Genomic DNA, 27,930 nt, shown 5'->3' with positions numbered 1-27,930 from the left:
ATGAACTCGCAGCATAGTGCTTTACTGAGAACCTGAGCTCTGGACCTCTTCCCAACCCACTTGTTCTCACTTAGGCATGGACCCAGCCTTTCCATTTCACGTATTGTGAAATTCAGAACTTCTTACCTTTGTAGACATAGAGCCAGAGCAGAATTAGTAATACTTCTAAAAATTAATCCTACTTTCAGCATCTCGAACCATTGCCTATTATATCCCGCACACCATCTCTGACTGGGGCCTTGCTATAACTTCTACTACAAATTTATTACCAGACGTTGTATTTCTTTTTTTTTTTTTTTTTGTAGATAATTATTTTTTATTGAAGGGTAGTTGACGCACAGTGTTACATTACATTAGTTTCAGGTGTACAACACAGTGATAAAACATTTAAATACATGACAATTCTAGGTTCCAGCTATCACCCTACCAAGCTGTTACAATATCTTGACTATATCCCTTATGCTATACATTACATCCCGGTTACTTATTTATTTTACCATTGGAAGTCTGTACTTTTTTTTTTTGCTTTCTTTCTTTTTTTTGTGAGGGCATCTCTCATATTTATTGATCAAATGGTTGTTAACAACAATAAAATTCTGTATAGGGGGGTCAATGCTCAATGCACAATCATTAATCCACCCCAAGCCTAATTTTCGTCAGTCTCCAATCTTCTGAGGCATAACAAACAGGTTCTTACATGGAGAACAAATTCTTACATAGTGAATAAGTTACATGCTGAACAGTGCAAGGACAGTCATCACAGAAACTTTCAGTTTTGCGCATGCATTATGAACTATAAACAGTCAGTTCAAATATGAATACTCATTTGGTTTTTATACTTGATTTATATGTGGATACCACATTTCTCTCTTTATTATTATTATTTTTAATAAAATGCTGAAGTGGTAGGTAGATACAAGATAAAGGTAGAAAACATAGTTTAATGTTGTAAGAGAGCAAATGTAGATGATCAGGTGTGTGCCTGTAGACTATGTGTTAATCCAAGCTAGACCAGGGCAATAAAACATCCACGTATGCAGAAGATTTCTCTCAGAACGGGGGGGTGAGGTTCTAAGCCTCACCTCTGTTGATCCCCAATTTCTCACCTGATGACCCCCCTGCGACTGTGCCTGTCTTAGGTTGTTCCTCCCTTGAGGAATCTTACCCGTCTCTGGCTAACCAGTCATCTTCCGGGGCCATACAGGGAAATGTAAAGTTGTTAAGTGAGAGAGAAGCCTTATTGTTTGAAATGGTTAGCTTTTTACTTCTTTGCATATTTATGCCCTGTGGCTTCTATGCCCAGCATTTGTCTTGAGGTATCTTTACCACTTGGAAGAATTATGATACTCGGTAAATTTGATATGAGGCACGAATTCTATTTAAGGGTTGTAATTAGGAAGGAAGAAGAAAAGCTATAGAAGTAGCAGGCGGAAGAAAACATGGGAAGATTGATTATTTCTTTGACATATCTTCTTGTAGAGTAACTTCAGCATGTATAGGTTTTAAGCTACTACTTAAATTGCGCACACACATTAACATAATAGGAGTATAGTTACATAACCAAAGCATATCTGTAATTACCAGCCATCTCCAGTGAAACCAAGAAAACCAGTTAGGCACCTTAGGCATTTGTGAAAACTTAACTATGATATGGTGGATATTGTCCAACTGAACTTGAACAGTCTGAGAGAAATCAGACAAATTAAAACAACCCATTCCTGGGGAATGTTCACATCCCTTATGTTCTTTTAACAGTAAATAGTCTGTAGTTGTAAGATTTTGGAGCGCTACAATTTCCACTTCTCCTAATTCTTGGTTGAGTTCCAACAGTATAGATCCAGTCAAATTTGTTGTTTTACTGTATGCACAGGCCAGCTTAGATATCTCCTTCATTCCCATGGCAAGTCCAGGAGCTGGTGGGATGAGTGCATCTACAGCTGTAGCAGTGCGTGGATTTTGTTGGGGATTTTTGATGATCATCTTCTGGCATGAGTCTTCCAGAGAGTGCTGATGTTGGAAGTTCTCTTTCATATTGTCTCTTAGTTCATTTTCGGGGTAGCCCAATTAGGCTTTGATCCTCTGTATAAAGAAAAACAGACCCTTTGCCTACACTTTTATACGCCCTTTATACCCTTGTGTAGAACTCATTGGAAGTCACCACACAGGAACTGCCCTTTTTTTTTTGTTTTCTTTTGTTTTGTTTTGTTTTTGGTATCACTAATCTACACTTACATGACAAATATTATGTTTACTAGGCTCTCCCATATACCAGGTCTCCCCTATAAACCCCTTTACAGTCACTGTCCATCAGCATAGCAAAATGTTGTAGAATCACTAGTCTTCTCTGGGTTGTACAGCCCTCCCTTTTCTCCTACACCCCCATGCGTGTTAATCTTAATACCCCCCCACTTCTCCCCCGCTCCTTATCCCTCCCCACCCACCCATCCTCCCCAGTCCCTTTCCCTTTAGTACCTGTTAGTCTATTCTTGAGTTCTGTGATTCTGCTGCTGTTTTGTTCCTTCAGTTTTTCCTTTGTTCTTATATTCCACAGATAAGTGAAAACATTTGGTATTTCTCTTTCTCCACTTGGCTTGTTTCACTGAGCATAATACCCTCCAGCTCCATTCACGTTGCTGCAAATGGTTGGATTTGCCCTTTTCTTATGGCTGAGTAGTATTCCATTGTGTATATGTACCACTTCTTCTTTATCCATTCATCTATCGATGGACATTTAGGTTGCTTCCAATTCTTGGCTATTGTAAATAGTGCTGCAATAAACATAGGGGTGCACTGATCTTTCTCATACTTGATTGCTGCACTCTTAGGGTAAATTCCTAGGAGTGCAATTCCTGGGTCGAATGGTAAGTCTGTTTTGAGCATTTTGATGTACCTCCATACTGCTTTCCACAATGGTTGAACTAACTTACATTCCCACCAGCAGTGTAGGAGGGTTCCCCTTTCTCCACAGCCTCGCCAACATTTGTTGTTGTTTGTCTTTTGGATGGCAGCCATCCTTACTGGTGTGAGGTGATACCTCATTGTAGTTTTAATTTGCATTTCTCTGATAATTAGCGATGTGGAGCATCTTTTCATGTGTCTGTTGGCCATCTGTATTTCTTTTTTGGAGAACTGTCTGTTCAGTTCCTCTGACCATTTTTTAATTGGTTTATTTGTTTTTTGTTTGTTGAGGTGTGTGAGCTCTTTATATATTCTGGACGTCAAGCCTTTATCGGATGTGTCATTTTCAAATATATTCTCCCATACTGTAGGGATCCTTTTTGTTCTATTGATGGTGTCTTTGGCTGTACAGAAGCTTTTCAGCTTAATATAGTCCCACTTACTCATTTTTGCTGTTGTTTTCCTTGCCCGGGGAGATATGTTCAAGAAGAGGTCACTCATGTTTATGTCTAAGAGGTTTTTGCCTATGTTTTCTTCCAAGAGTTTAATGGTTTCATGACTTACATTCAGGTCTTTGATCCATTTTGTGTTTACTTTTGTATATGGGGTTAGACAATGGTCCAGTTTCATTCTCCTACATGTAGCTGTCCAGTTTTGCCAGCACCATCTATTGAAGAGACTGTCATTTCGCCATTGTATGTCCATGGCTCCTTTATCAATTATTAATTGACCATATATGTCTGGGTTAATGTCTGGATTCTCTAGTCTGTTCCATTGGTCTGTGGCTCTGCTCTTGTGCCAGTACCAAACTGTCTTGATTACTATGGCTTTATAGTAGAGCTTGAAGTTGGGGAGTGAGATCCCCCTACTCTATTCTTCTTTCTCAGGATTGCTTTGGCTATTCGAGGTCTTTGGTGTTTCCATATGAATTTTTGAATTATTTGTTCCAGTTCATTGAAGAATGTTGCTGGTAGTTTCATAGGGATTGCATCAAATCTGTATATTGCTTTGGGCAGGATGGCCATTTTGACGATATTAATTCTTCCTAGCCACGAGCATGGGATGAGTTTCCATCTGTTAGCATCCCCTTTAATTTCTCTTAAGAGTGACTTGTAGTTTTCAGAGTATAAGTCTTTCACTTCCTTGGTTAGGTTTATTCCTAGGTAGTTTATTTTTTTTAATGCATTTGTGAATGGAGTTGTTTTCCTGATTTCTCTTTCTGTTGGTTCATTGTTAGTGTATAGGAAAGCCACAGATTTCTGTGTGTTGATTTTGTATCCTGCAACTTTGCTGTATTCCGATATCAGTTCTAGTAGTTTTGGGGTGGAGTCTTTAGGGTTTTTTATGTACAGTATCATGTCGTCTGCAAATAGTGATAGTTTAACTTCTTCTTTACCAATCTGGATTCCTTGTATTTCTTTGTTTTGTCTGATTGCCGTGGCTAGGACCTCCAGTACTATGTTAAATAATAGTGGAGAGAGTGGGCATCCCTGTCTAGTTCCCGATCTCAGAGGAAATGCTTTCAGCTTCTCGCTGTTCGGTATAATGTTGGCTGTGGGTTTATCATAAATGGCCTTTATTATGTTGAGGTACTTGCCCTCTGTTCCCATTTGGATGAGAGTTTTTATCATGAATGGATGTTGAACTTTGTCAAATGCTTTTTCAGCATCTTTGGAGATGATCATGTGGTTTTTGTCTTTCTTTTTGTTGATGTGGTGGATGATGTTGATGGACTTTCGAATGTTGTACCATCCTTGCATCCCTGGGATGAATCCCACTTGGTCATGGTGTATGACTCTTTTGATGTATTTTTGAATTCGGTTTGCTAATATTTTGTTGAGTATTTTTGCATCTACATTCATCAGGGATATTGGTCTATAGTTTTCTTTTTTGGTGGGGTCTTTGCCTGGTTTTGGTATTAGGGTGATGTTACCTTCATAGAATGAGTTTGGGAGTATCCCCTCCTCCTCTATTTTTTGGAAAACTTTAAGGAGAATGGGTATTATGTCTTCCCTGTATGTCTGATAAAATTCCGAGGTAAATCCATCTGGCCCGGGGGTTTTGTTCTTTGGTAGTTTTTTGATTACCGCTTCAATTTCGTTGCTGGTAATTGGTCTGTTTAGATTTTCTGTTTCTTTCTGGGTCAATCTTGGAAGGTTGTAGTTTTCTAGGAAGTTGTCCATTTCTCCTAGGTTTCCCAGCTTGTTAGCATATAGGTTTTCATAGTATTCTCTAATAATTCTTTGTATTTCTGTGGGGTCCGTCGTGATTTTTCCTTTCTCGTTTCTGATACTGTTGATTTGTGTTGACTCTCTTTTCCTCTTAATAAGTCTGGCTAGAGGCTTATCTATTTTGTTTATTTTCTCGAAGAACCAGCTCTTGGTTTCATTGATTTTTGCTATTGTTTTATTCTTCTCAATTTTATTTATTTCTTCTCTGATCTTTATTATGTCCCTCCTTCTGCTGACCTTAGGCCTCATCTGTTCTTCTTTTTCCAATTTCGATAATTGTGACATTAGACCATTCATTTGGGATTGCTCTTCCTTTTATAAATATGCTTGGATTGCTATATACTTTCCTCTTAAGACTGCTTTTGCTGTGTCCCACAGAAGTTGGGGCTTAGTGTTGTTGTTGTCATTTGTTTCCATATATTGCTGGATCTCCGTTTTGATTTGGTCATTGATCCATTGATTATTTAGGAGCGTGTTGTTAAGCCTCCATGTGTTTGTGAGCCTCTTTGCTTTCTTTGTACAGTTTATTTCTAGTTTAATGCCTTTGTGGTCTGAAAAGTTGTTTGGTAGGATTTCAATCTTTTGGAATTTTCTGAGGCTCTTTTTGTGGCCTAGTATGTGGTCTATTCTGGAGAATGTTCCATGTGCACTTGAGAAGAATGTATATCCTGTTGCTTTTGGATGTAGAGTTCTGTAGATGTCTATTAGGTCCATCTGCTCTACTGTGTTGTTCAGTGCTTCCATGTCCTTACTTATTTTCTGCCCGGTGGATCTATCCTTTGGGGTGAGTGGTGTGTTGAAGTCTCCTAGAATGAATGCATTGCAGTCTATATCCCCCTTTAGTTCTGTTAGTATTTGTTTCACATATGCTGGTGCTCCTGTGTTGGGTGCATATATATTTAGAATGGTTATATTCTCTTGTTGGACTGAGCCCTTTATCATTATGTAGTGTCCTTCTTTATCTCTTGTTACTTTCTTTGTTTTGAAGTCTATTTTGTCTGATATTAGTACTGCAATCCCTGCTTTCTTCTCACTGTTGTTTGCTTGAAATATGTTTTTCCATCCCTTGACTTTTAGTCTGTATATGTCTTTGGGTTTGAGGTGAGTTTCTTGTAAGCAGCATATAGATGGGTCTTGCTTTTTTATCCATTCTGTTACTCTGTGTCTTTTGATTGGTGCATTCAGCCCATTAACATTTAGGGTGACTATTGAAAGATATGTACTTATTGCCATTGCAGGCTTTAAATTCATGGTTACCAAAGGTTCAAGGTTAGCCTCTTTAGTATCTTACTGCCTAACTTAGCTCGCTTATTGAGCTGTTATATACACTGTCTGGAGATTCTTTTCTTCTCTCCCTTCTTATTCCTCCTCCTCAATTCTTCATATGTTGGGTGTTTTGTGCTGTGCTCTTTGTAGGAGTGCTCCCATCTAGAGCAGTCCCTGTAAGATGTTCTGTAAAGGTGGTTTGTGGGAAGCAAATTCCCTCAGCTTTCGTTTGTCTGGGAATTGTTTAATCCCACCATCATATTTGAATGATAGTCATGCTGGATACAGTATCCTTGGTTCAAGGCCCTTCTGTTTCATTGTATTAAATATATCATGCCATTCTCTTCTGGCCCGTAGGGTTTCTGTTGAGAAATCTGATGTTAGCCTGATGGGTTTTCCTTTATAGGTGACCTTTTTCTCTCTAGCTGCCTTTAAAACTCTTTCCTTGTCCTTGATATTTGCCATTTTAATTATTATGTGTCTTGGTGTTGTCCTCCTTGGATCCTTTCTGTTGGGGGTTCTGTGTATTTCTGTGGTCTGTTCGATTATTTCCTCCCACAGTTTGGGGAATTTTTCAGCAATTATTTCTTCTAAGATACTTTCCATCTCTTTTCCTCTCTCTTTTTCTTCTGGGACCCCTATTATACGGATATTGTTCCTTTTGGATTGGTCACACAGTTCTCTTAATATTGTTTCATTCCTGGAGATCCTTTTGTCTCTCTCTATGTCAGCTTCTATGCGTTCCTGTTCTCTGATTTCAATTCCATCAATGGCCTCTTGCATCCTATCCATTCTGCTTATAAACCCTTCCAGAGTTTGTTTCATTTCTGTGATCTCCTTTCTGGCGTCTGTGATCTCCCTCCAGACTTCATCCCATTTCTCTTGCGTATTTCTCTGCATCTCTGTCAGCATGTTTATGATTCTTATTTTGAATTCTTTTTCAGGAAGACTGGTTAGGTCTGTCTCCTTCTCTGGTGTTGTCTCTGTGATCTTTGTCTGCCTGTAGCTTTGCCTTTTCATGGTGATAGGAATAGTCTGCAGAACTGGGACGAGTGACGGCTGGAAGGACTTCCTTTCTTGTTGGTTTGTGGCCCTCCTCTCCTGGGAGAACAGCGACCTCTAGTGGCTTGTGCTGCGCAGCTACACGCAGACAGGGTTTCTGCTTCCTGCCGGGCTGCTATGGAGTTAATCTCTGCTGTTGCTGTGGGCGTGGCCTGGTTCGGGAAGCTACTCCAAAGTGGTGGAGTCACGTTGGAGCAGGAGCTGCTGGGAGGCTATTTATCTCCGTAAGGGGCCTCCCTGCTCCCTGCAGCCCAGGGGTTAGGGTGCCCAGAGATCCCCGGATTCCCTACCTCTGGATTAAGTGCCCCGCCCTGCCCCTTTAAGACTTCCAAAAAGCACCCGCCAAAACAAAACAACGACCACCAAAAAAAAAAAAAAGAAAAAAATTTTTAATTTAAAAAAAAAAAAAAGAAAATCTTTTTATTTGAAAAAAAAGGTGGCCGCTCGTTTTTCTTTATTCTCCAGTGCCAGCCTCAGGCCTCTGCTCACCGGTCTTGCTGCCCTGTTTCCCTAGTATTGGGGTCCCTATCCCTTTAAGACTTCCAAAAAAAGCACTCGCCAAAACAAAACAGCAAAAAAAAAAAACAAAAATGGGCGCTCGCTTTTCTGGTGTCCTCCTGCACCAGGCCACCGGTGCCCGCTCACTGTTCTTGCTGCCCTGTTTCCCTACTATTGGGGGTCCCCATCCCTTTAAGACTTCCAAAAAGCACTCGCCAAAACAAAGCAGGAAAAAGAAAAAAAAAAAATTGGTCGCATGCTTTTCTTATGTCCTCCGGCGCCCGGCCTCTGGTGCCCGCTCACTGTTCTTGCTGCCCTGTTCCCCTAGTATCCAGGGCCCCCTGGGCATGCACTGTGTCTGCACTCTGGGCCCGGATGGCTGGGGCTGGGTGTTCGGCAGTCCTGGGCTCCGTCTCCCTCCCGCTCTGCCTGCTCTTCTCCGGCCGGGAGTTGGGGGGATGGGCGCTCGGCTCCCGCCGGGCCGGGGCTTTTATCTTACCCCCTTCGCGAGGTGCTGGGTTCTCTCAGGTGCGGATGTGGTCTGGATATTGTCCTGTGTCCTCTGGCCTTTATTCTAGGAAGAGTTGTCTTTGTTATATTTTCATAGATATATGTGGTTTTGGGAGGAGATTTCCGCTGCTCTACTCATGCCGCCATGTTCCCTGTAGTCCCAGACGTTGTATTTCTCTATTTAAAGCTATAGAAGTCTTTGTCTATGAGGTTCAATAATCAGCCCTCTTGTGTTTTCCCTTTTATCTCGTTGACCAGGGATCTTAGAGCTAAATTAAATGCTCACTCTGAGAAAATATATTGGGCTATGCAAGTATGATAACTTGCCACATTCCCCTTTCAAGGGCTTTATTTTCTGTTTTTATTTTATCAATCTTAATGTAAACCTACCTCTTACTGTAAGCTGCTCAAATCGTTTGACAAGGTAGGTTATCAACATTATTTTTGAAAGTAAACTCATCCCATGAAACAATACTTGAAATAAGTCTACATCTTGGATATTACACAGAAAATGAACTGGCAGACCCAGGGAAAAAAAAGGGGAACATTATGAATATGAAGTTTTTAAATTCAATACAGTTATTTGCATTGTAGAAATTACGTATGTGAACAGTTAGATGTCGACCACATTTAAGGATGATGCACTATAGACATGTTCCTAATGTTCATGTCTTAAAACTTAGAGTTCAGTTCTTAAAACTAAAAATTTTACAAAGACTTAAATTACAGTAACTGGATTGTTTAAATAGCATAACTAGAATTATTTTATAAACCAAAGTTTAAATGTAAAAGGCCATTAGAAATGATTTAGTAGGTCTATTTAAATTATTTTATAACTACCTTCCTGTTATAAAAGCTTTTGCCCCCATATTTGCTGATTTACATTAGTTGTCTGGATGTAACTGGACTTAACTTTCTCAGTTTCAATGAAGCTTTACATAAGAAAACTAACTATATGGGGGCAGGGAGGGGTCTTCACAAAAGCAGTATGTAAAACTAATCACCATTTCTTTTATATATAATTATCTTCTCTTTCAGCCGAGAATGTAGTCTTGGCTCTTGCGTAACTCAGATCAGTATAGGATTGTCATTTGATTTACAGCAGATGACCTGGCATCATATGAAAATAATTTACTGTGCCATGTGCCTCATGCCCTGTAAATCAATAGCTTGAATACAGAGACATCTCAATTAGACAGTGCAAGGGTAGCGTCTGCCTCCTCCTTTCCTGTATCATTAAAATAGTAAGTATTACAAAGCAGTGCTTGTTTTAAAGTTGCTTCGGGAGGGGGTAGAGAGGATCTATTATTTCAAGGTAGGAGACAAAAGTGAGAGTTGCCATCAAACATAATGAAAATGGACCACAAGGCTGTGTGAGTGATAGCCTGTGAGGGGTGGGACATGCGTTTGTTAAAGTATTGATTGGTGCGTTTCCACAGTACCTGTGTGATATCATTGGCTCAGAGAGTTGAACAGGGTGTTAAATCATGCCTCTGAACACAGAGGAGCCATCCATCCGTCCTACCCTGTTCCCCCAAGAAGCCTCTAAACCAAAGTCAAAAGCATTCATGGAATTAACCACAATAAGATAAATCACCAGGAGGGCCAACATTGGTCTCTCCCTGAAACACATCTGAAAATTAAGCTGTCATTAGGAAAGCCTCATACTGAGGAAGTTGTACTATCCATTACCAGTCATATCCAAATCCAAGTGGTAAATCAACAACAAGACCCACACAGTTTGCTCATGAAAACTTCAGAACAGCTTCTCAAACTTGATTCTGCCTGAGGTAACCTCATGAAGGAGAAAAGAAACTAAATTATTTTCCTGGTTTATAAATAGTGAAGCGAAATGTAGAAAGGAAAGCAAACTGTCCCTCACAGGGTGCCCTTATCTGGTCCCAGAACTGTAATCACACAAGTCTGAGATTTTTCCATGGACCTAAATAGATTTTAAATAATAGGTTGAATCTTCACCTGGTCCTATATTAACTGTTCTTGGAAGCTGAGAGATCCCAACAATGCTGGAATCAACTCTAAGAAGAGTCACTTTTTCAGAATCTTCCTTCCAAATTCAAATTACTTTTTAAAGTAAAGGAACTCTGATCTTTTCAAAACCATTCCTAAATATTTCCCCTGAGTAATGAGTAAGAGCTTACTGGGAGATTAGATTCACACTCTCTACCTTAGTAGAAGATTATGATAACCAGCGGAATATCTTCCTGCTGGCTGGCCTTTCACAGAACAGGCCAATAAGGCCATAAAGCCTCCACAACTTACTGGAAAATCCTTCAGAAAGCCATAGACGAAAAGACAACCAACTTCAATAAAACCAAGGCTATGTGATGTGCAAATGGAGATTTCCAAAAAATTGGTCCAAATGCAACAGGATGTCTTGGTCAGAAGACAAGAAGTCTGAACTCTTAGTAAATTCCCTCCTCAGATGCAACAGAGGCTTGCACAATGGAAATTCCAGCAAAAGTGTTACTGGTGCAGGAGAGATGTACTTCCCAAAGCAAGATGCTCGGTGCAGAACAATACCTGGAGAACTGCTGCTGAAGTCCTCGCATCTGAATTCTGTTGCGCTCCGACTCCAGCGTCACCTCCTGCAACCTCTTCTTGCTCTGAAGACGTAAGTGTCTCTCTTCTTCCAATTCATGTATCAGCTTCTCATGCTATCAAAGGCACAAAGGGAATGCCTTTAAGAAGGTGTTTCTTAAATATTATGGCAAAAATAATTCCTAACAGCTGTCAGTTACTAAGTGCTGACTTTGACTTTATATAGAAGTTAATTAATTTAATTTACATTACAACCTGATGAAGTAGGTTCTGTTATCAATCTCTTATTATAGACAAGGAAACAAAGGATCAGAGACATCTAAGTAATTTTTCATAAAAACCAGAAGGTAACAGATTTTCAGTCCTGACTGATTTGACTCTAAATGCTTGAGTAATTTCCACTAAAGCAGGTGGCTTCCTGTGGAGATATGAAGATCTATGACCCAATAATACTATCAAATGCATAATAATTCAAGCAATAATGAGTAAGATCATTAGTGCCTGTTCAGAATTATTTTTTTAAACTCTGGCATATGCTTTCAAGGGAATATACTGATTTTTACAGAAGGACCAGGAATTACAACTTTGACCATGGAGCTGATACCAATAAGGTTAAAGAATTAGTTTTTATTTGTCCAGTTAGGTTTTCACAGATAAAAATAGTCTCAACCACCCACTTAATTTATAATCCTAGAAAACTAGCTTGTTCACAAATGGGCATGAGGGATTAAAAGTGAGCATTCAGGGATGATGCAGAATAGACGGTTCAGCAAAAACTCATTCCTGGAACTGGTGGAAAGCCTGTAAGCTCAGATCCTTCTGACATTACTGACTTGGCCAGGCTAGTTTTTTTTTGGCATGTCATGCTAGTATGATGATGGCTGTTACAAAATTAAGATCTCTGCATACAGAATATATAATCTGTGATGAAAAGAAAAGATTCAATGCCTGATTATGAAGGACCTATATTCTTAAAGGGAAAGAAGGGAAGCCTCAGTTTCCAACGAAGAAGACACTATGACTCAATACCATGCATTGCCCACGATGAAGTCTGACCCACTGCATGGGGCATATTCATAGGAAGTGAGAGGAAAAAATGGATTTTCTCCAATTCTAATTCATGGGAGAAAAGTTCTCTAGAGAACCATGAAAGAAACATCCAGAATCTATAAATAAATCAAGGGCCTTTAAAAATACTTTCACATCCCCCTGCCTCTGCACCTTTGACCATGCTCTTCCTCCTCCTTGAAAAGCTCTCTGGGTCTCTCTATTCAAAGCCTAGGGTACTTCCCAGGCTCAGCTTTAAGCCATTTCCTCTAGAACTTTTCCTTTATCACATCATCCTTCTCTCCCTTCTCTGATTTCCAACAGCACCTACTACTCTGTTTACTACCCTTTAGGTTTTTAGTTTTTTTCTATTATTATTTTTCATGTGCCTTTATCATAATTTTCCAACTATATAAACAGTTACTTGTGATTAGGACTCCCTCTAATGCATATGTATTTTGTATTTAGCACATTACCCAATACACAGTAGTACTGAAGTATATCTGCTATTGATTCTAGAGCTGGCCTTTTGCTAAGTCAGGCTGGACTGTCTATGTCTCTAATTCATGAATGTTCCATTTTATCCCCACAATCAGTTATTTCTATAAAAATTAGAAAAAAAATGAAATAAAAATCAAGTCTTTATTCTGTAACTTTCCAGCAGCTTTGGGAAAGAAGAAAAGCATGGTTTTGGAAAAGAAATGTGCTAATTAAAGATAAATCTCTGTAGAAATATCTAAAATGGCAAATTTTATATAACATATATTTCACCATAATAAAAAAGTAAACTTTTTACTCAGTTATTACACACAATCAACATTCCTCTTTGTAGAGACTCATTGGACTAGAAGGAACATGGACAAAGCACCTATACTATTGAATTTGGAAGATTGGGCTTTGAAAAACAGGCAAAAAAAATATATGTTGAGTATTTTCAAAAGCACAGCCTATGACGGAAGTGAACTTTTGCAGAGAAAGTATCTCTCCTCCTTCCATCAAAAGTGAAGAATGGATTTACCCTACTGAAGAACTAAAGCCATACTGAAAAATCTCCAAAATCTAATAAGGGAGAACCTTTTCCAAATGAACTGTTACCAAAATCCTCTCTATTCAATTTGTTAATGCCTTTTCAAATGTGAACACAATGATACCCTTACAACATAGAGAAAATTCTAGGGAATTCTGAGACTAATGAAGGCAAAAGTTTACTAAAATATATTCCCTTCAAATGGTGTTTCAGTTAAAACAGCACAGCTACATCCTGGGTATAAAGTGATTTGTCCCCAAAGTAATTTTGATGTTTCTCTCTAAGATATGCTCTGAATCTTTCACAGAAGGGAGAGTGAAAGTGAAAGACAGAGAATGCTTCAGTGTTATTCCTATGGCACACTAGGTACTCAAGAACAGTAAGGACAAGGTGGTGTCACCAAAATCAGGGTCATAAAGCTGAGGAAGCCAAGTTTCTATGGCAACATCTCTCTTTCCTTTGTACCACTGAGCTGCTCTGGCTTTAAGAAGTCATCTTACGGCAGCTCTGAGATGTTTTTCAAAACTTACTGGGGACCAGATTTGTATTTCTCCTGGTTTCACTTAGTAAGTTCACCTCGTCTTACGGTTGCACCCAAATCACTACACCCATGAGGAGCACAAGGAGGGATGTTAAAAACATCTTCACAGAAGCTTTGCCAGCCACATTCTCTTCCTTTCCTTTACAGCCATGGGTTCTCTTTCAACAGGCAATTCGCATACTTTTCTCAACAAAAGCTGCCTCTGAGTGGGTTCGAACATTCAACCCTGCATTCTTCTTTAGCTGCTGTCTCTCACTCTATGAGAAAAATCTTGAACTTGGAGAGCACTTTACATTTTACAAAATGCTTCTGCCTTCATTGCTGCATCTTGTCCTCGGAAGAGCACAGCAAAGTCATTGTTATCAAGTCCATTCAGTGTTGAAGAAAACAACATCAAGAGAAGGAAGGAGTCTGCCCACGTCCCGCTGTTAGAAACGACAGCTCTGGGACCAGAATCAGGTTTTTCTGACCACTGGCACCCCCTTTTTCTCTGCTAGAGTCAGTTGTACTAAAACATTTTTTTCCTTCTACCCTTTTTCATTTTTATATTTGACATATAACATTGATTATTTTCAGGTGTACAGCATAATGACTTGATATGCGGATGTATCGTGACATGTCATCGCATTAAGTCTGGTTACCATCTCTCACCATAAATGGTTACAAAATTTTTTTTCCTTGTGATGAGGTCTTTTAAGATTTACTCACTCAGCAATTTTCAAATATGGAACATGATATTATCAACTATAGTTTCCATGCTATACATTACATCCCCATGATTTATTGATTTTATAACTGGCAGTTTACAATCTATTGACCCCCCTTCACACACTTTGCCCACTCTTACCACCCTCCTCTCTGACAACCACCAGTCTGTTCTCCCATCTGAGTTTGCTTACTGTTCTTGTTTTATTTTGTCAGTTTTTTTTAGATTCCACAGATCAGTGAGATCACAGAGTATTTATTTCTGTCTGAGTTATTTCACCTAGCATAATGCCCTCAAGGTCCATACATGTTGTCCCAAATGGTAAAATGCCATTCTTTTTCATGGCTGAATACCATTCTAGTGTATATGTGTTTGTGTGTAGGCATGTGTGTGTGTGTATATCACAACTTATTTATCCAGTCATCTATTGATGGACACTTAGGTTAGTTCCAGATCTTGGTTACTGTAAATACTGTTACAATGGACATGAGGTATATATATCTTTTCAAATTAATGTTTTTACTTTCTTAGGATAAATACCCAAAAGTGGAATTGCTGGATCATATGATAGTTCTATTTTTAATTTTTTGAGGAAGCTCTGTACTGTTTTCCATTGTGGCTGCAACAATTTTACATTCTCACCAACATTGCACAAGGGTTCCCTTTTTGTCCTATATCCTCACCAACACTTAATTATTTCTTGTTTTTTTTAATAATAGCCATTCTAACAGGTGTGAGGTGATATCTCACTGTCATTTTGATTTGCATTTCCCTGATGATTAGTGACATTAAGCATCTTTACATGTGCCTGTTGATCATTTATATGTCTTCTTTGGGAAAAAAATGTTTATTCTGATCTTCTGCCTACTTTTAATAGGACTGTTTGCTTGTTTTTGCTATTGAGTTATATGTATTCATTATGTATTTGGAACATTAACCTCTTAGTAAATATATGATTTGCAAATATTTTCTCCCATTCAGTAGGATGCCTTTGCATTTTGTTAATGGTTTCCCTAGTTGTGTGGAAGCTTTCAAGTTTGATGTCATCCTACTTACTTATTTTTGCTTTTGTTGCCTTTGCTTTTGGAGTCAGATCCAGAAAATTATCACTAAGACCTAAGCTAAGAGACTTATTACCTAATTTTCCTCCTAAGAGTTTTATGGTTTCAGATCTTACATTCAAGTCTATAATCCATTTTGAGTTAACTTTTGTATATGGTGTTAGATAGTGGTCCAGATTCATCCTTTTGCATTTGGCTATCCAATTTTCCCAGTACCATTTATCTAAGAGGCAGTCCTTTCCACATTGTATATTCTTGGCTCCTTTGGTGCAAGTTAATTGACTATATACATACATATGTTGGTTTATTTCTGCTCTCTATTCTGTTCCATTGATATATGTGTCTGTTTTAATGCCAATATCATACTGCTTTAATCACTATAGCTTTGCAATATAGTTTTAAATTAGGGCACGTGCTGCTTCCAGCTTTCTTCTCTGTTTAACACTACTTTGGCAATTCAGAATCTTTGTGGCTCCATATAAATTTTAAGATTGTTCTATTTCTATGAAAAATGCCTTTGGAATTTTGATAGGGACTGCAGTGAATTTGTATATTGCTTTCAGTAATATGGACATTTCAACAATATTAATCTTCTAATCCATGAGCACAGAACATATTTCCACTTATTTGTGTCTTCTTTGACTTCTTTCATTAATGTCTTATATATAGGTCTTCACTTCCTTGGTTAAAGTTATGTCTAAATATTTTATTCTTTTTGATGCATGATTCTAGATTCTTTCTGATCCTTCTCAGACACATTTCCTGGTCCCTCTTCCTGTGCCCAATTTTTACCAGTTAAAATTTCCCAAGGCTCTTGTCTCACCTTTATTCTCTTCTAACCCTAAACATCTTCCTTTGGCTATATTACCCATGCCTGGGACTAGAACCCTGAAAGTACTTTCACAGACCTGTGAGTGAGACCATGAGCCTGCCTGTCAGGAAAAAGCTCCTGGATGCACAAATAGGCTTCCTCCTCAGAATGAGTGGAGGTGTGTTTCAATTTGCTATCTGTGCAGTACCCTGTGGGTGGTAATCTGGCAGGAACTGTCTCTCCAACTGTTACAGTCCCATGGGATCCAGGAACACAAGCCCCCAGGCCTCCAGAGCCAGGTGCTCAAGGGTGTCCCCAGATCTGCTGCCACAAAAACTGGGGTGCCAGATGTGGGTAAAAATCCCCCTCCCAGAGACACTGACACTGTGGGGCACAGCAGAGGGGCAGGAGGGGAGATGGTATCCTCCAGAGCCTTCATCCCAGGGAGATTCCCAACAGGCTCCTATCCCTCTGATGGACACTTTAAGACTAACAAATCAATCTCGTTCACATTTAGTCTGCATACTTTCCAAACTGCTGCTCCCACACTGGTACTCGGGGAAGTGAGTCTGCACATGGGCCCTCCAAGCGCAGGTTTTCAGTTCACTACAGCCTTTTCAGTCTCTTAGACTCCAGCACCACTCACTTTTAAAGCCAGATGTTTTGGGGGGTCATCTCTCAGGTACAGGTCTTAAGAGTTGGGGTGCCTGATGTAGGGTACCTACTCTTCACTCCTAGAGGGGAAGCTCTGAATTTGTAAGTTCCCTCTTTACTGTGGGTCACCACACTGGGGGTGGAGTTTATGGTGAGACTCCACCTCAGCCTCTCCTACTTGCCTGGAAATGGCCTCTTTCTCATTTAATGTGAAGATGTTCAGCTAATTTTCAGGCTTCTTCAGAGGAAATTTTTCCTTATTTAGCCTAGATTCAATGTGTCTATGGGAGGAGGTGAGTTTGTTATCTTCCTGTTGCCATCCTGGACCCCCTCCTTACACTTATTTTAAAAGTGCAAATTTATTCCAATGCAATTGATGTATTACTAGGGGACAGTTTGAACTAGACACCAATTTCACATTTGTCTATGCCTGATTTCATTCAAGAGAGGCATGAAGTGTACACAGAAAACTGCACCCTGCTGCACCTAGCATAGAAATACACAAATCACATACATCTCAGGTAGACTGACCAGCACCCTCAGGCCAGCATGTGCGTGACATGAGCCACCCCATCCACATCTGGTGGTACAGCTGGCCCTCCAGTTTCAGGCAGCCTTCCTTCCTCTGCTTCACAGTGACTCACAAATGACAGCCCTCCTAATGACTGCTTCCCCAAGCAAATCACACATCTTTTTAAATGTAAAGCAGGATATTTATTGTATTATTTATGGATTTCTTAGGCACTTAACATATGTAAAATTTAGCTGCCATTTTTATTAGATTCTTATCTTTTTTGTGTCATTGACAAAGTTTTTAAGTATTGTGTTCCTAGTTCCATTTTTCCCACAAGCCTTATGCAGGGATTTTTAAGAACACCTATGTTACCTTACAGCTGAGCTGCACATCATGGTGGAGAGAAAGAAATCTGAATCAAGTGTAGAATTTCAAATCTTATCCCTATTCAGGCACAAGCAAAGAGCCTGGCCTTTGACAAAGAATCAGACATAAAAACAAAAAGAAAGGTAGATTAAGTCCAATTCTTTGTCCTACCAAATGGTCTTGGCTACATCTCAGAACCTTCACATAGACCTTAAATTTAGTTTCTGTCCTTTTAGTTAAACCTCCAGGGAAGGAGGCTGCACAATTTCCCTGAGTCATCCATTTTATTTTTTAAACTTCTCTCCTGATAATTTTCTTAGACTCACTTAAATTGTTTCAAGTTTCAAAAAGCCATTTCTACCTTCATTTTCCCAGGAAATGGAGAAAAATCTAAAGGTTCTGATAGTATTTCCTAATTTAAGAGAGAACTCTGCTTGGAAAAAGAGCTATGTACATACCCACAAGGATTTTCTCGTCACTCAGACCACAAATGTTTACTGAGCATCTACTATGTGCCAGACATTGGACCAGAGCAGGAGACCAGTGATGAGTCAAATAGACATGGTTCATGACGGCAGTAGACTTACTGGTGGAAAGGGCAGTTGCTAAATTAACTATCACACAGATAATTATATAAGTATAAGCAGATGCATAATTAAGGGTTTGTGGAGGATGACAGCAAGAACTGATTTTGTTTGGTAGGTTAGGGGAAGGCTTTTCTGAGGAGTTAACATTTGAACTGAGACCTCTGTGATGACTAGGAGTTACTAGGTAAGGAGAAAAGACCAGCACTCTAGGCAGAGTGAGCAGCAAATGGGAAGGTCTTTAGTCACCTAAGGGAAGAAGGAAGAAATCTTGGCGTGCCTCAAATCTGGTGAGCAAGGGGGTGGAAGTGGCACATGGTACAGGTGGAAGAGCAAGGCTAGGCCACAGGGGACCATGACAGTCATATTAAGGAGGTGATGATAAGCTGCGTAAATAGTAACGTTTTACCAACATTCAACTGAGTGAACAATAGGATCTGATAGAGGTGAAGATCATCCACTCACTCTGTGGAGAAAGAGAAATGGACTAAGAGGCTAAATACAAATGGGGAAATATTGAAATAGAGAATGGTGAATGCTATCAGCTTCTAGTTTAAACTGCACATTTGTTGGTCAAGTGGTTTTGGACAAGCCACATAACTTCCAAGCTAACTCTTTTAAGCTAGCTTCCTCTGAATATTGGAAAGAGTAAAATCACTCAAGCCAACTTCATAGGTTCACTGTGAGGAAGGAGTGAAATACGTATAATAAAGCGCTATGAAAACTTTTAAGTCCCAAATAAAATTAAAATATGACTAACTGTAATTATACAGCATATATTGCCTAACATAGTTTACTTTTGATAAATTTATAAAAAGATTAGTCATTAATAATCACTACATATTAAATATTGTAGTTACATATATTTTTTAAAGCACAGAAATGTGCTTTTTAAATAGATAAAACTTTAATACTAAGGGGAAAGACATTTTAAATCGTATTTTAGTAAAAGCATGAGACTAATTTAGTCACAAATGTCCTCTAGACTGCATATAACTGTGTTTGGAAATCCCTAAAAGATATTATTTCTTAATCCTACCACCCAGTATGATTTTAAACAGGTGGCTTGATCTGTAGTGTGCCAAACTTCATGGGTTGGTATTAAGATATTAACACTCAGTATCAAATACAGAAAGTCAATAAATACCTTTATCCTAGGTCTAATTATATTTGGTGATTGTACATACTTCAGTGATACTAAGGCAAATTCAGTTACAGAAGAGCCAAATAATTTGGAATAGAAAGAACTTTACTTACTGTGAAAATCCTAGTGCCACTATGCAGGGTCATATATTATGTGAAACATTCACCCTAACAAGAGGTGCACCTCCCAAATATGCTCTATGCACTCCATGTAAGCCCTACTTAGTGAGTGACATGAAGTGTCAACTCATGTATAGGTACTCTATGCTAGCTTGATGCCTAAGAGATGCATGGTAATATATGGAAAGGTATTCACTCTATGTTTCTGTTTCAAAAGATTTCCTGAGGTGTTTTAAGTTAAAATATTCTTGTCAAATAATATTTTATGATAAAAGAACCATAAGAAAAATATTAATACTATTGAATAATAAAGAGATCTGAAAGGTAGAAATGAACAGAGGCTATTAGAGAAAGTCATAAGGATTAATGATATTCCTAGGTATTGATGAAAAAATACATGAACTCCTTCAAGAAATATGGAATCTGGCAAACAGCTTCATATTATGCAGCAAAATCTTAAGTTAAACAGATTAGTAGAAAGATAAATATATTTGATTCAATGATACAAACCTAAAGCACGGCATTAAGGCTTAATAATAAATTCAAAACTTCAAAATCTGCTTAGATTTGCTTATTAAGTAGTATCCAATCACAGATTCCACCATGTGTTCATCAATCAACACCCAATATATACTGAAATATTTAAAGATGATACAGAGACCAGGAATAACCATTCTAATTTTCTTGCTACCTTTGAGAATCTAAAATTGACAAGTGATTTTTTTCTTCAGAAGTCCATAAACTGAACACATCAGCAACAAAATTACACTGTTATGTTTTCATGAAAACTAGTCTTTAATGGAAAAACTCTGTATTATCTAAATTCTATCTAGCCAATGCAAAATGGCTCTAAGTTAAGCTATAATTATTACATCTAATTGCAGCCTCATTTTTGCTTTTTACACAAATTGTAATATATTTTTCCTGTAAGGCTCCCTGAATTCAATATCTCCATTAGTTGTGAAAGATTCAGTTATCCTAGAAGCAGAGAAACAGATAAGGAACTTCAGAATTGATTTTTTTAAAGCCTGTATTGCTGGCTGTAACAGAAGAATCAGAATCAGATTTTGAGATGCCAGGATAGAAGCGGCCCAATATACATCTACAGTGCTGATAACATCGCCCAAGAGAGACAGCTTTTAGTCTAACCAAAAAAGTTACAGAGCTTGTTTTTTTTTTTAAAAAAAAAGTGGGGGTAAGAGGAGGGAAAAAATGGTGAAATAAATAAAGGACACAGCCACGGGGTATTGAGGGGGGAGACAGCAAAGAAATTTCAAGGGTAAAGAAGACAGATGAGTACATTGGGGGATCTTAAAAAGTCCTAAGTGCTAGACAGGCAAAGAAGTGCCACAGGTGAGTCACTCTGTAAGATTAAATTTCCATAGGTAAAAATTATGTACATGTTTATTACTTAGCAAAAGGATACAGATGTGAACTTTATGGAAGGGGTATTTTCAGGTAGGTTGCCTTGAAAAGCATGATAAAATGCAGGTTTGGCATGTCAAGAGTGCCAAGGGTTATAAAGGCACATTGGAACAAATTATAACAAATTATGACACCCTACAAAGAGAGATAATTAACTTGTCTTGTGCTTTTAGCCAATGATCTTTGTTATTTATTAACTGGGGCTACAAGGGAAGAATAAAAAAGTAACATTGCATTCACAAGAGAAAGTAATGCAATTTTAATTTTATAATACAGGTGAAAAAAATACAGGACAGGAAGTTATATATTGATCCACTTCCCACATTTTTCATCATTTTAAGTAGCCTGATTCTCACCCTTGTGACTCCTGTGGTGGACAAAGCATGAGGCCAGTGGTTTGGATTACAATTGTCTGAGTTCTCCCATTAACTTCCTCTGCAATTTTGGGAAATACAATTACTCATTTTGGAACTCCTTCTGAAATGCTAAGGTGTCTTTCATCATTACATTTTGTGCATCCATGAATTAGCCACACTCAACAGCGATGGGGTTTAGGGCAGTTATCCCAAAATTTGGCACCTCGGCATACCAACTATCAGTGTCTTAAACTGAAGGAATTTGAGACAATGGTAGAAGCAGAAAGGTCACTGTGACCCTCCCATCCCTTCTTCTCTGCAACAGGTTATAAAACCCTGCTTTGAGGGGTGCCCTCCTCAGACCCAGGATTCTTGTCCTCAGAGAAAGAATTTGGGCCCAAGAAACCTACATGAACAACCCTTGTAAAACTAACCCTTACCTTCCTAGTTACTTCTTCACCATTTACTACCCCTGTATCTTTTCAGTTCTTCACAAATTGTCTCTTTGTCTCGAAGAAATTAAAACTTCCAATTCTGGCCACTTTGGTTCTTTATTCCCTTAGGAAGGCCCCCATGTACATTTGTAATGCTGTTCCTCCGCTAATCTGTTTTATATTAGCTTAATTCTTAGACCCAGGCAGAGTCTCAATAAGGGTAGAGATTTTCCTCCCCTACAATAGCAGCATAGTTATAATGGTATGAAGAGTATGAGATGAAATATAATGTCTTAAGATGGGGGGTGTACATGTGCTGGGAGTTAGTCATAGTACAGATTTCATTTGATAATGAAGAAGGTGACAAGCATCTCAATGCAGATAATTAGGTGGGGGAAGCTATAGCTAAAAGACGCTAAGAGTGTGGTTGTCTCAGCTAGTGTGAAACAGGCAAGACTGTTAAATAACACTGGGCATTACACACAGGGAGTGAGGGAGTGAGGTATAGATCCCAGAGGGACTGGCTTTAATTTGATTCCCAAATAATTACAAGTCTCTGTAGATCTTGAGGAGAATGACAGAATATAAATGATGTTTGAGCAAGATAATTCTTCCTCAGGGTGGACTCCAGGAGTGGCTGACCACTGTACCAGGAGTAAACAGTGATTGCTGTTTTTTTACTACTGTCATTCATTAGCAATGGTTCCTTCAGTGGGAAAAAGGCCTTTTCACATGGTTTTCTGACTCACTGACTTTCTAACTTCTGACAAGCTATTCAGGAAACCATTTCCTCTGAAGTCTTTGAATATCAGATGATAATGGGGCCTGACCAAGGAAAGCAAGACATTGAGTGACAAACCAAATGAGTTCAGTACCTAGAGTCAACGGCCTAACTCAGACACTCTGTCCCTCACCTCAACCACTGTCTTGAGTTTCTTTGGTCAAAATGCTCAATTCTCAATTTATTTAGAAAACAGTTTCATTTACCCAACCACTAGGTCCTTTTATAAGAAGTTAATGACTCCTTCTTTTCCCTGGTCACAGATCTTTCTCTGTTGTCATGTTAATTGATCACAATTCACAGTAGCTATTAATTATTCTATTCCTTTGGGTGTTCTCAAAAGTCAATTTTATTAAGTGCCTTCCTACTCAATTGAAATGTAAAGTATTTTTCTCTGTTCTGTGGATACAGTACATTTCATACTAGGAAGGGGAAGGATTTCATTTCTCTCAGGAATTTTTACTTTCATTTCTCTGCCCTGAACCAAGCTACAGACTTTAGAGTGTCCCTAGATGTATTTATTCACCATTCTACAGCCAACTGTTCTTTTCTGTCTTTACCCCACAATGACCAGTGGAGAATGAATGGATTTATCCAACAGACCTAGCTTCCATTTCAAAGTTCAAGTCACTATATCTCTCTCCTTGCTCCATACTGTAGAGGATTCCAAGATCTTTTATTCTCTTTCACTCCAGTCTTAAACTTCAGGTATACTGACTATGAAGGTTAACACTTGCTCTGCCTTCTCCACCCTGTTGTCTCTGTTACTGCACTGCCCACCTAATTTATGGTTTATCCCATACCTTGGTTCTCCTAGTAGTCAATGCAGCAGCTTTGTAAAAAAGTATGTATTTTTGCTAAGCATTTCATACATAGTTATTATCCCTTATCTCTTCAAAGAACTTTTCACTCTGTCTGTTCTTTTCTTTCCCTCGCCATCAACTTTGTTTAGTCTCATTAGTCTCACTTTTGCCCTCTCCCAGCAGCCCATAGATTGTTCCCAAAGTTCATATTCAAATCTGAGTAGTCATTTTTGTTCCTTAACCATAAAGTCAAAAATTTACTTTCTTACAGAATTTGCAACAGCTTCCTTTAAAAGTATTTATAATTCCATTCTTTTTTTTTTTTTAAGGAGTGCACATATTACTGCTCTTTTTGTTCACCCTATTAGATTTTTACAGAATTACAGGATGGAAAAAAAACTATTCACAAGAAGAATTCTTTTTTTTTCCTCTGTGATTTGAATCCCTATATTCCTCTCTTTCTCCAGTGAATGGGTGTTACTTTGTGTATGAGAAATTAAAGTATTTGCTATAATAATTATTCACTCCTCTAAAATAGGAGAATAATTATAATGTCAACAACAGACTGTTCAAGGTACTACTGAATCTTTTATTGTAATCTGCCAGAGAAATGGCTTATGGGACCTCAGTAATTAATATTAATTTCTCACAAAGACTTTTTATCCATTTGGAAAACATTCTACAGTACCTTCATATTTCCCATTTCATTATGGCAGTCTCTTCAAATATTTTTTTAAACAAGGTCCTAAGAACATCTGGCTCAGTTCTTACATAGCTAGTTTTCATTATTTTATGATAGCAGAATACATTAGAAACCTGAAATGTTAAAACTATGGTTTTTAGCAGGTTGCTTTATCCTATTAGCCAATGCAAGCTTTCACATTCTATCATTCCATTAAAAGGTCAGCTGTGGATTGGATTAAAGATGGCAGCACAAGAGGTGAGACAGAGGCTTCCTCCTAAAAAACGCATATAATATGAAAATATAATTAATACAACTAATCCTGAAAGAGCAACAGGAAAGAGGGCTGTGCCAGACTGCATATACCTGGAGGAAAGAATAAACCTCATGGAACAGGGTTGGGAACTTTCACAATCTTCAGGCGCTCCAGAGTCCTAGCTGGCTACACAGCTCCAAGGCCCCCCTCTGTGACACGCAGACTGCTGTGCCTTCCTCCCAGCCAGCCAGCCAGCACCTGGCTCGCAAACCCGCAAACCCTGCCCTGGCATCAGGCCAGCCAGAGGGGAGCCTTGCCTACAGCAGCTACAAATGCAAAGTATAGAGGCTTATACCTGTGTGCTCGGCCCACTGGTTCAGGCAGTGGAGACAGGCATAGCAGCCGGAAAGCAGGAGACAGCACTTTTCTCCCCCAAGGCACCAAGACACTTCCCCTGGGACACCTGACATTGCTCCAGGGGCTGAGCAGCTCCAGAGAGCAGAGCTTCTGGGCACTAGAGGGCGCCATATACAAATATGAAACATCAAAGGAAACTGGTTCAAAGAAAAATAATAAATACACCAGAGAAAGATTCAAATGAAATTGACCTCATGAATCTTCCTGAAAGAGATTTCAGAATAAAAATTGTAAACATGCTCAAAAATATTCAAGAACTCAGGAATGAATTATGGTCAGAGATCCAATCATTATGGAACACAGTATCAGAAATGAAACATACAATGAAAGGTTTTAAAAGCAGATTAGATGCAGTGGAGGAGACAATAAATGAAATAGGAATTGGAGAAGAGGAATACAAAGAAGCTGAGGCAAAGAGAGAAAAAAGGTTCTCTAAGAATGAAAGAATATTGAGAGAACTGTGTGACCAATCCAAATGGAACAATATTTGCATTATAGGGGTACCAGAAGAAGAAGAGAGAGGAAAAGGAATAGAAACTGTCTTTCAGGACACTTTCTGAAAACTTCCCCAATACAGGGAAAGAGATAGTCTTATGCAGGCCATGGAGGTGCACAGATCTCCCAACACAAGGGACCCAAGGAAGATAACACTAGACATAATGGCAAAGATCAAGGATAAGGACAGACTATTAAAAGCAGCCAGAGAGAGAAATAAGATCACATACAAAGGAAAGCCCATCAGGCTATCATCGGACTTCTCAGCAGAAACCTTACAGGCCAGGAGGGAGTGGCATGATGTGTTCAATGCAATGAAGCAGAAGGGCCTAGAACCAAGAATACTTTATCTGGCAAGATTATCATTTAAATTTGAAGGAGGGATTAAACAATTTCCAGATAAGCAAAAGCTGAGAGAATTTAAGTCCCACAAATCGTTTCTATGGTGTATTTTGGAGGGACTGCTATAGATGGAAGTATTCCTAAGGTTTAATAGCTGTCACCACAGATAATAAAACCACAGTAAAGAAAGTAGAACAGTTAATTAATAAACAAATGCAAAATTAAATCAACTACCCCCAAACTCAGTCAAGGGATAGACAGAGTACAGAATCTGATACCTAACATATAAAGAATGGAGGATGAAGAAAAAGGAGAAGAAAAAAAGAACCTTTAGATTGTGTTTGTAATAGCATACTAAGTAAGTTAAGTTAGACTCTTAGATAGTAAGGAAGTTAACCTTGAACCTTTCTTTGGTCACCATGAATCTAAAGCCTGCAATGGTAATAAGTACATACCTAGCGATAATCACCCTAAATGTAAATTGTCTGAATGCACCAATCAAAAGACATAGAGTGACAGAATGGATAAAAAAACCAAGACCCATTTGTATGCTGCCTATAAGATACTCACTTTAAACCTAAAGATATACACAGACTAAAAGGGAAATGATGGAAAAAGATATTTCATGCAACTAATAGAGAGAAAAAAGCAGGAGTTGCAGTACTTGTATCAGAAAAACATAGACTTCAAAACAAAGAAAGTCACAAGAGACAAAGAAGGACATTACATAATGATAAAGGAGTCAATCCAAAAAGAAGATATAACCACTTTAAATATGCACCCAGTACAGGAGTGCCTACATATGTGAAACAAACACTAACAGAATTAAAAGGGAAAATAGAATGCAATGCATTCATTCTAGAAGACTTCAACACTCCACTCACTCCAAAGGAGCGATCAATCAGACATAAAATAAGTAAGGAGACAGAGGCACTGAACAACATATTAGAACATATGGACCTAACAGACATCTACAGAACTCTACACCCAAAGCAGCAGAATACATATTCTTTTCAAGTGCACATGGAACATTTTCAAGAATAGGTCAAATACTAGGCCACAAAAAGTGCCTTGGTAAGTTCAAAAAGATAGAAATTGTATGAACCAGTTTCTCAGACCACAAAGGTATAAAACTAGAAATAAATTATGCAAAGGAAATGAAAAATACCATAAACACATGAAGACTTCACATGTTTCTAAATAACCAATGGGTTAATGATCAAATAAAAACAGAGATCAAGCAATAAATGGAGACAAATGAACACAGTAACACTGAAAAAAAATCTGTGGGATGTAGCAAAGGCTATGCTAAGAGGAAAGTATATTGCAATACAGGCATACCTCAGGAAAGAACAATCCCATATGAACAGTCTAAACTGACAATTAATGAAACTAGAATGAGAATAACAAATGAGGCCCAAAGTCAGTAGAAAGAGGGACATAATAAAGATTAGAGCAGAAATAAATAAATTTGAGAAGAAAAAAACAACAGAAAAAATCAATGAAAGCAAGAGCTGGTTCTTTGAGAAAATAAAATAGATAAACCCCTAGCCAGACTTATCAAGAAAAAAAGTGAGTTTACACATACAAGCAGAATCAGAAATGAGAGTGGAAAAATCACTACAGATACCACAGAAATACAAAGAACTATTAGAGAATACTATGAAAAATTACATGCTACCAAACTGGATAACCTAGACGAAATGGACAACTTTCTAGAAAAATGCAACCTTCCAAGGCTGACCTAGAAAGAAACAGAAAATCTGGACAGACCAATTACCAGAAACAAAATTGAATTGGTAATCAAAAAACTACCTAGGAACAAAACCTCTGGACCAGATGGTTTCACCACTGAATTTTATCAAAAATTTAGTGAAGGCCTAATACTCATCCTCCTTAAAGGTTTCCAAAAAATAGAAGAGAAGGGAATACTTCCAGTCATTCTACGAGGCCAGCATCACTCTCATACAAAAACTATGCAGACACCACAAAAAAAGAAAATTACAGACTAATATTCCTGATGAACATAGATGCAAAAATACTCAACAAAATATTAGCAAACCAAATTCAAAAATATAATAAAAAAATCATCCACCATGATCAAGTAGGATTTATTCCAGGGATGCAAGGATGGTACAAAATTAGAAAACCCACCAACATCATCCACTACATCAACAAAAAGAAGGACAAAAACCACATGATCATCTCTATAGATGCCAAAAGAGCACTTGACAAAATTCAACATCTATGCATGATAAAAACTCTCAACAAAGTGGGTATAGAGGGCAAGTACCTCAAAATAATTAAGGCTATATATGACAAACCCACAGCCAACATTATA

At 38.4% G+C, this 27,930-nt stretch overlaps 1 protein-coding gene across 14 annotated transcripts in view; it reads right to left on the bottom strand.

Annotated features, from left to right (window-relative positions):
• The window catches only part of NCKAP5 (NCK associated protein 5), a 1,007,163-nt gene that overhangs the window by 397,115 nt on the left and 582,118 nt on the right, over nucleotides 1–27,930 (bottom strand). For all 14 annotated transcript variants that reach the window (XM_057505668.1, XM_057505671.1, XM_057505672.1 and 11 more), the window contains one exon: nucleotides 11,007–11,140. In XM_057505668.1, the coding sequence (XP_057361651.1) occupies nucleotides 11,007–11,140 (134 nt within the window). The remainder of the gene's footprint in view (nucleotides 1–11,006; nucleotides 11,141–27,930) is intronic.

Source organism: Manis pentadactyla, chromosome 8, assembly GCF_030020395.1.
Source record: "Manis pentadactyla isolate mManPen7 chromosome 8, mManPen7.hap1, whole genome shotgun sequence".
In the NCBI taxonomy this organism is placed as follows: Eukaryota; Metazoa; Chordata; class Mammalia; order Pholidota; family Manidae; genus Manis; species Manis pentadactyla.
The sequence above is the reverse complement of the archived record's forward strand: the minus strand, read 5'-3'. Positions and strand labels throughout refer to the sequence as shown.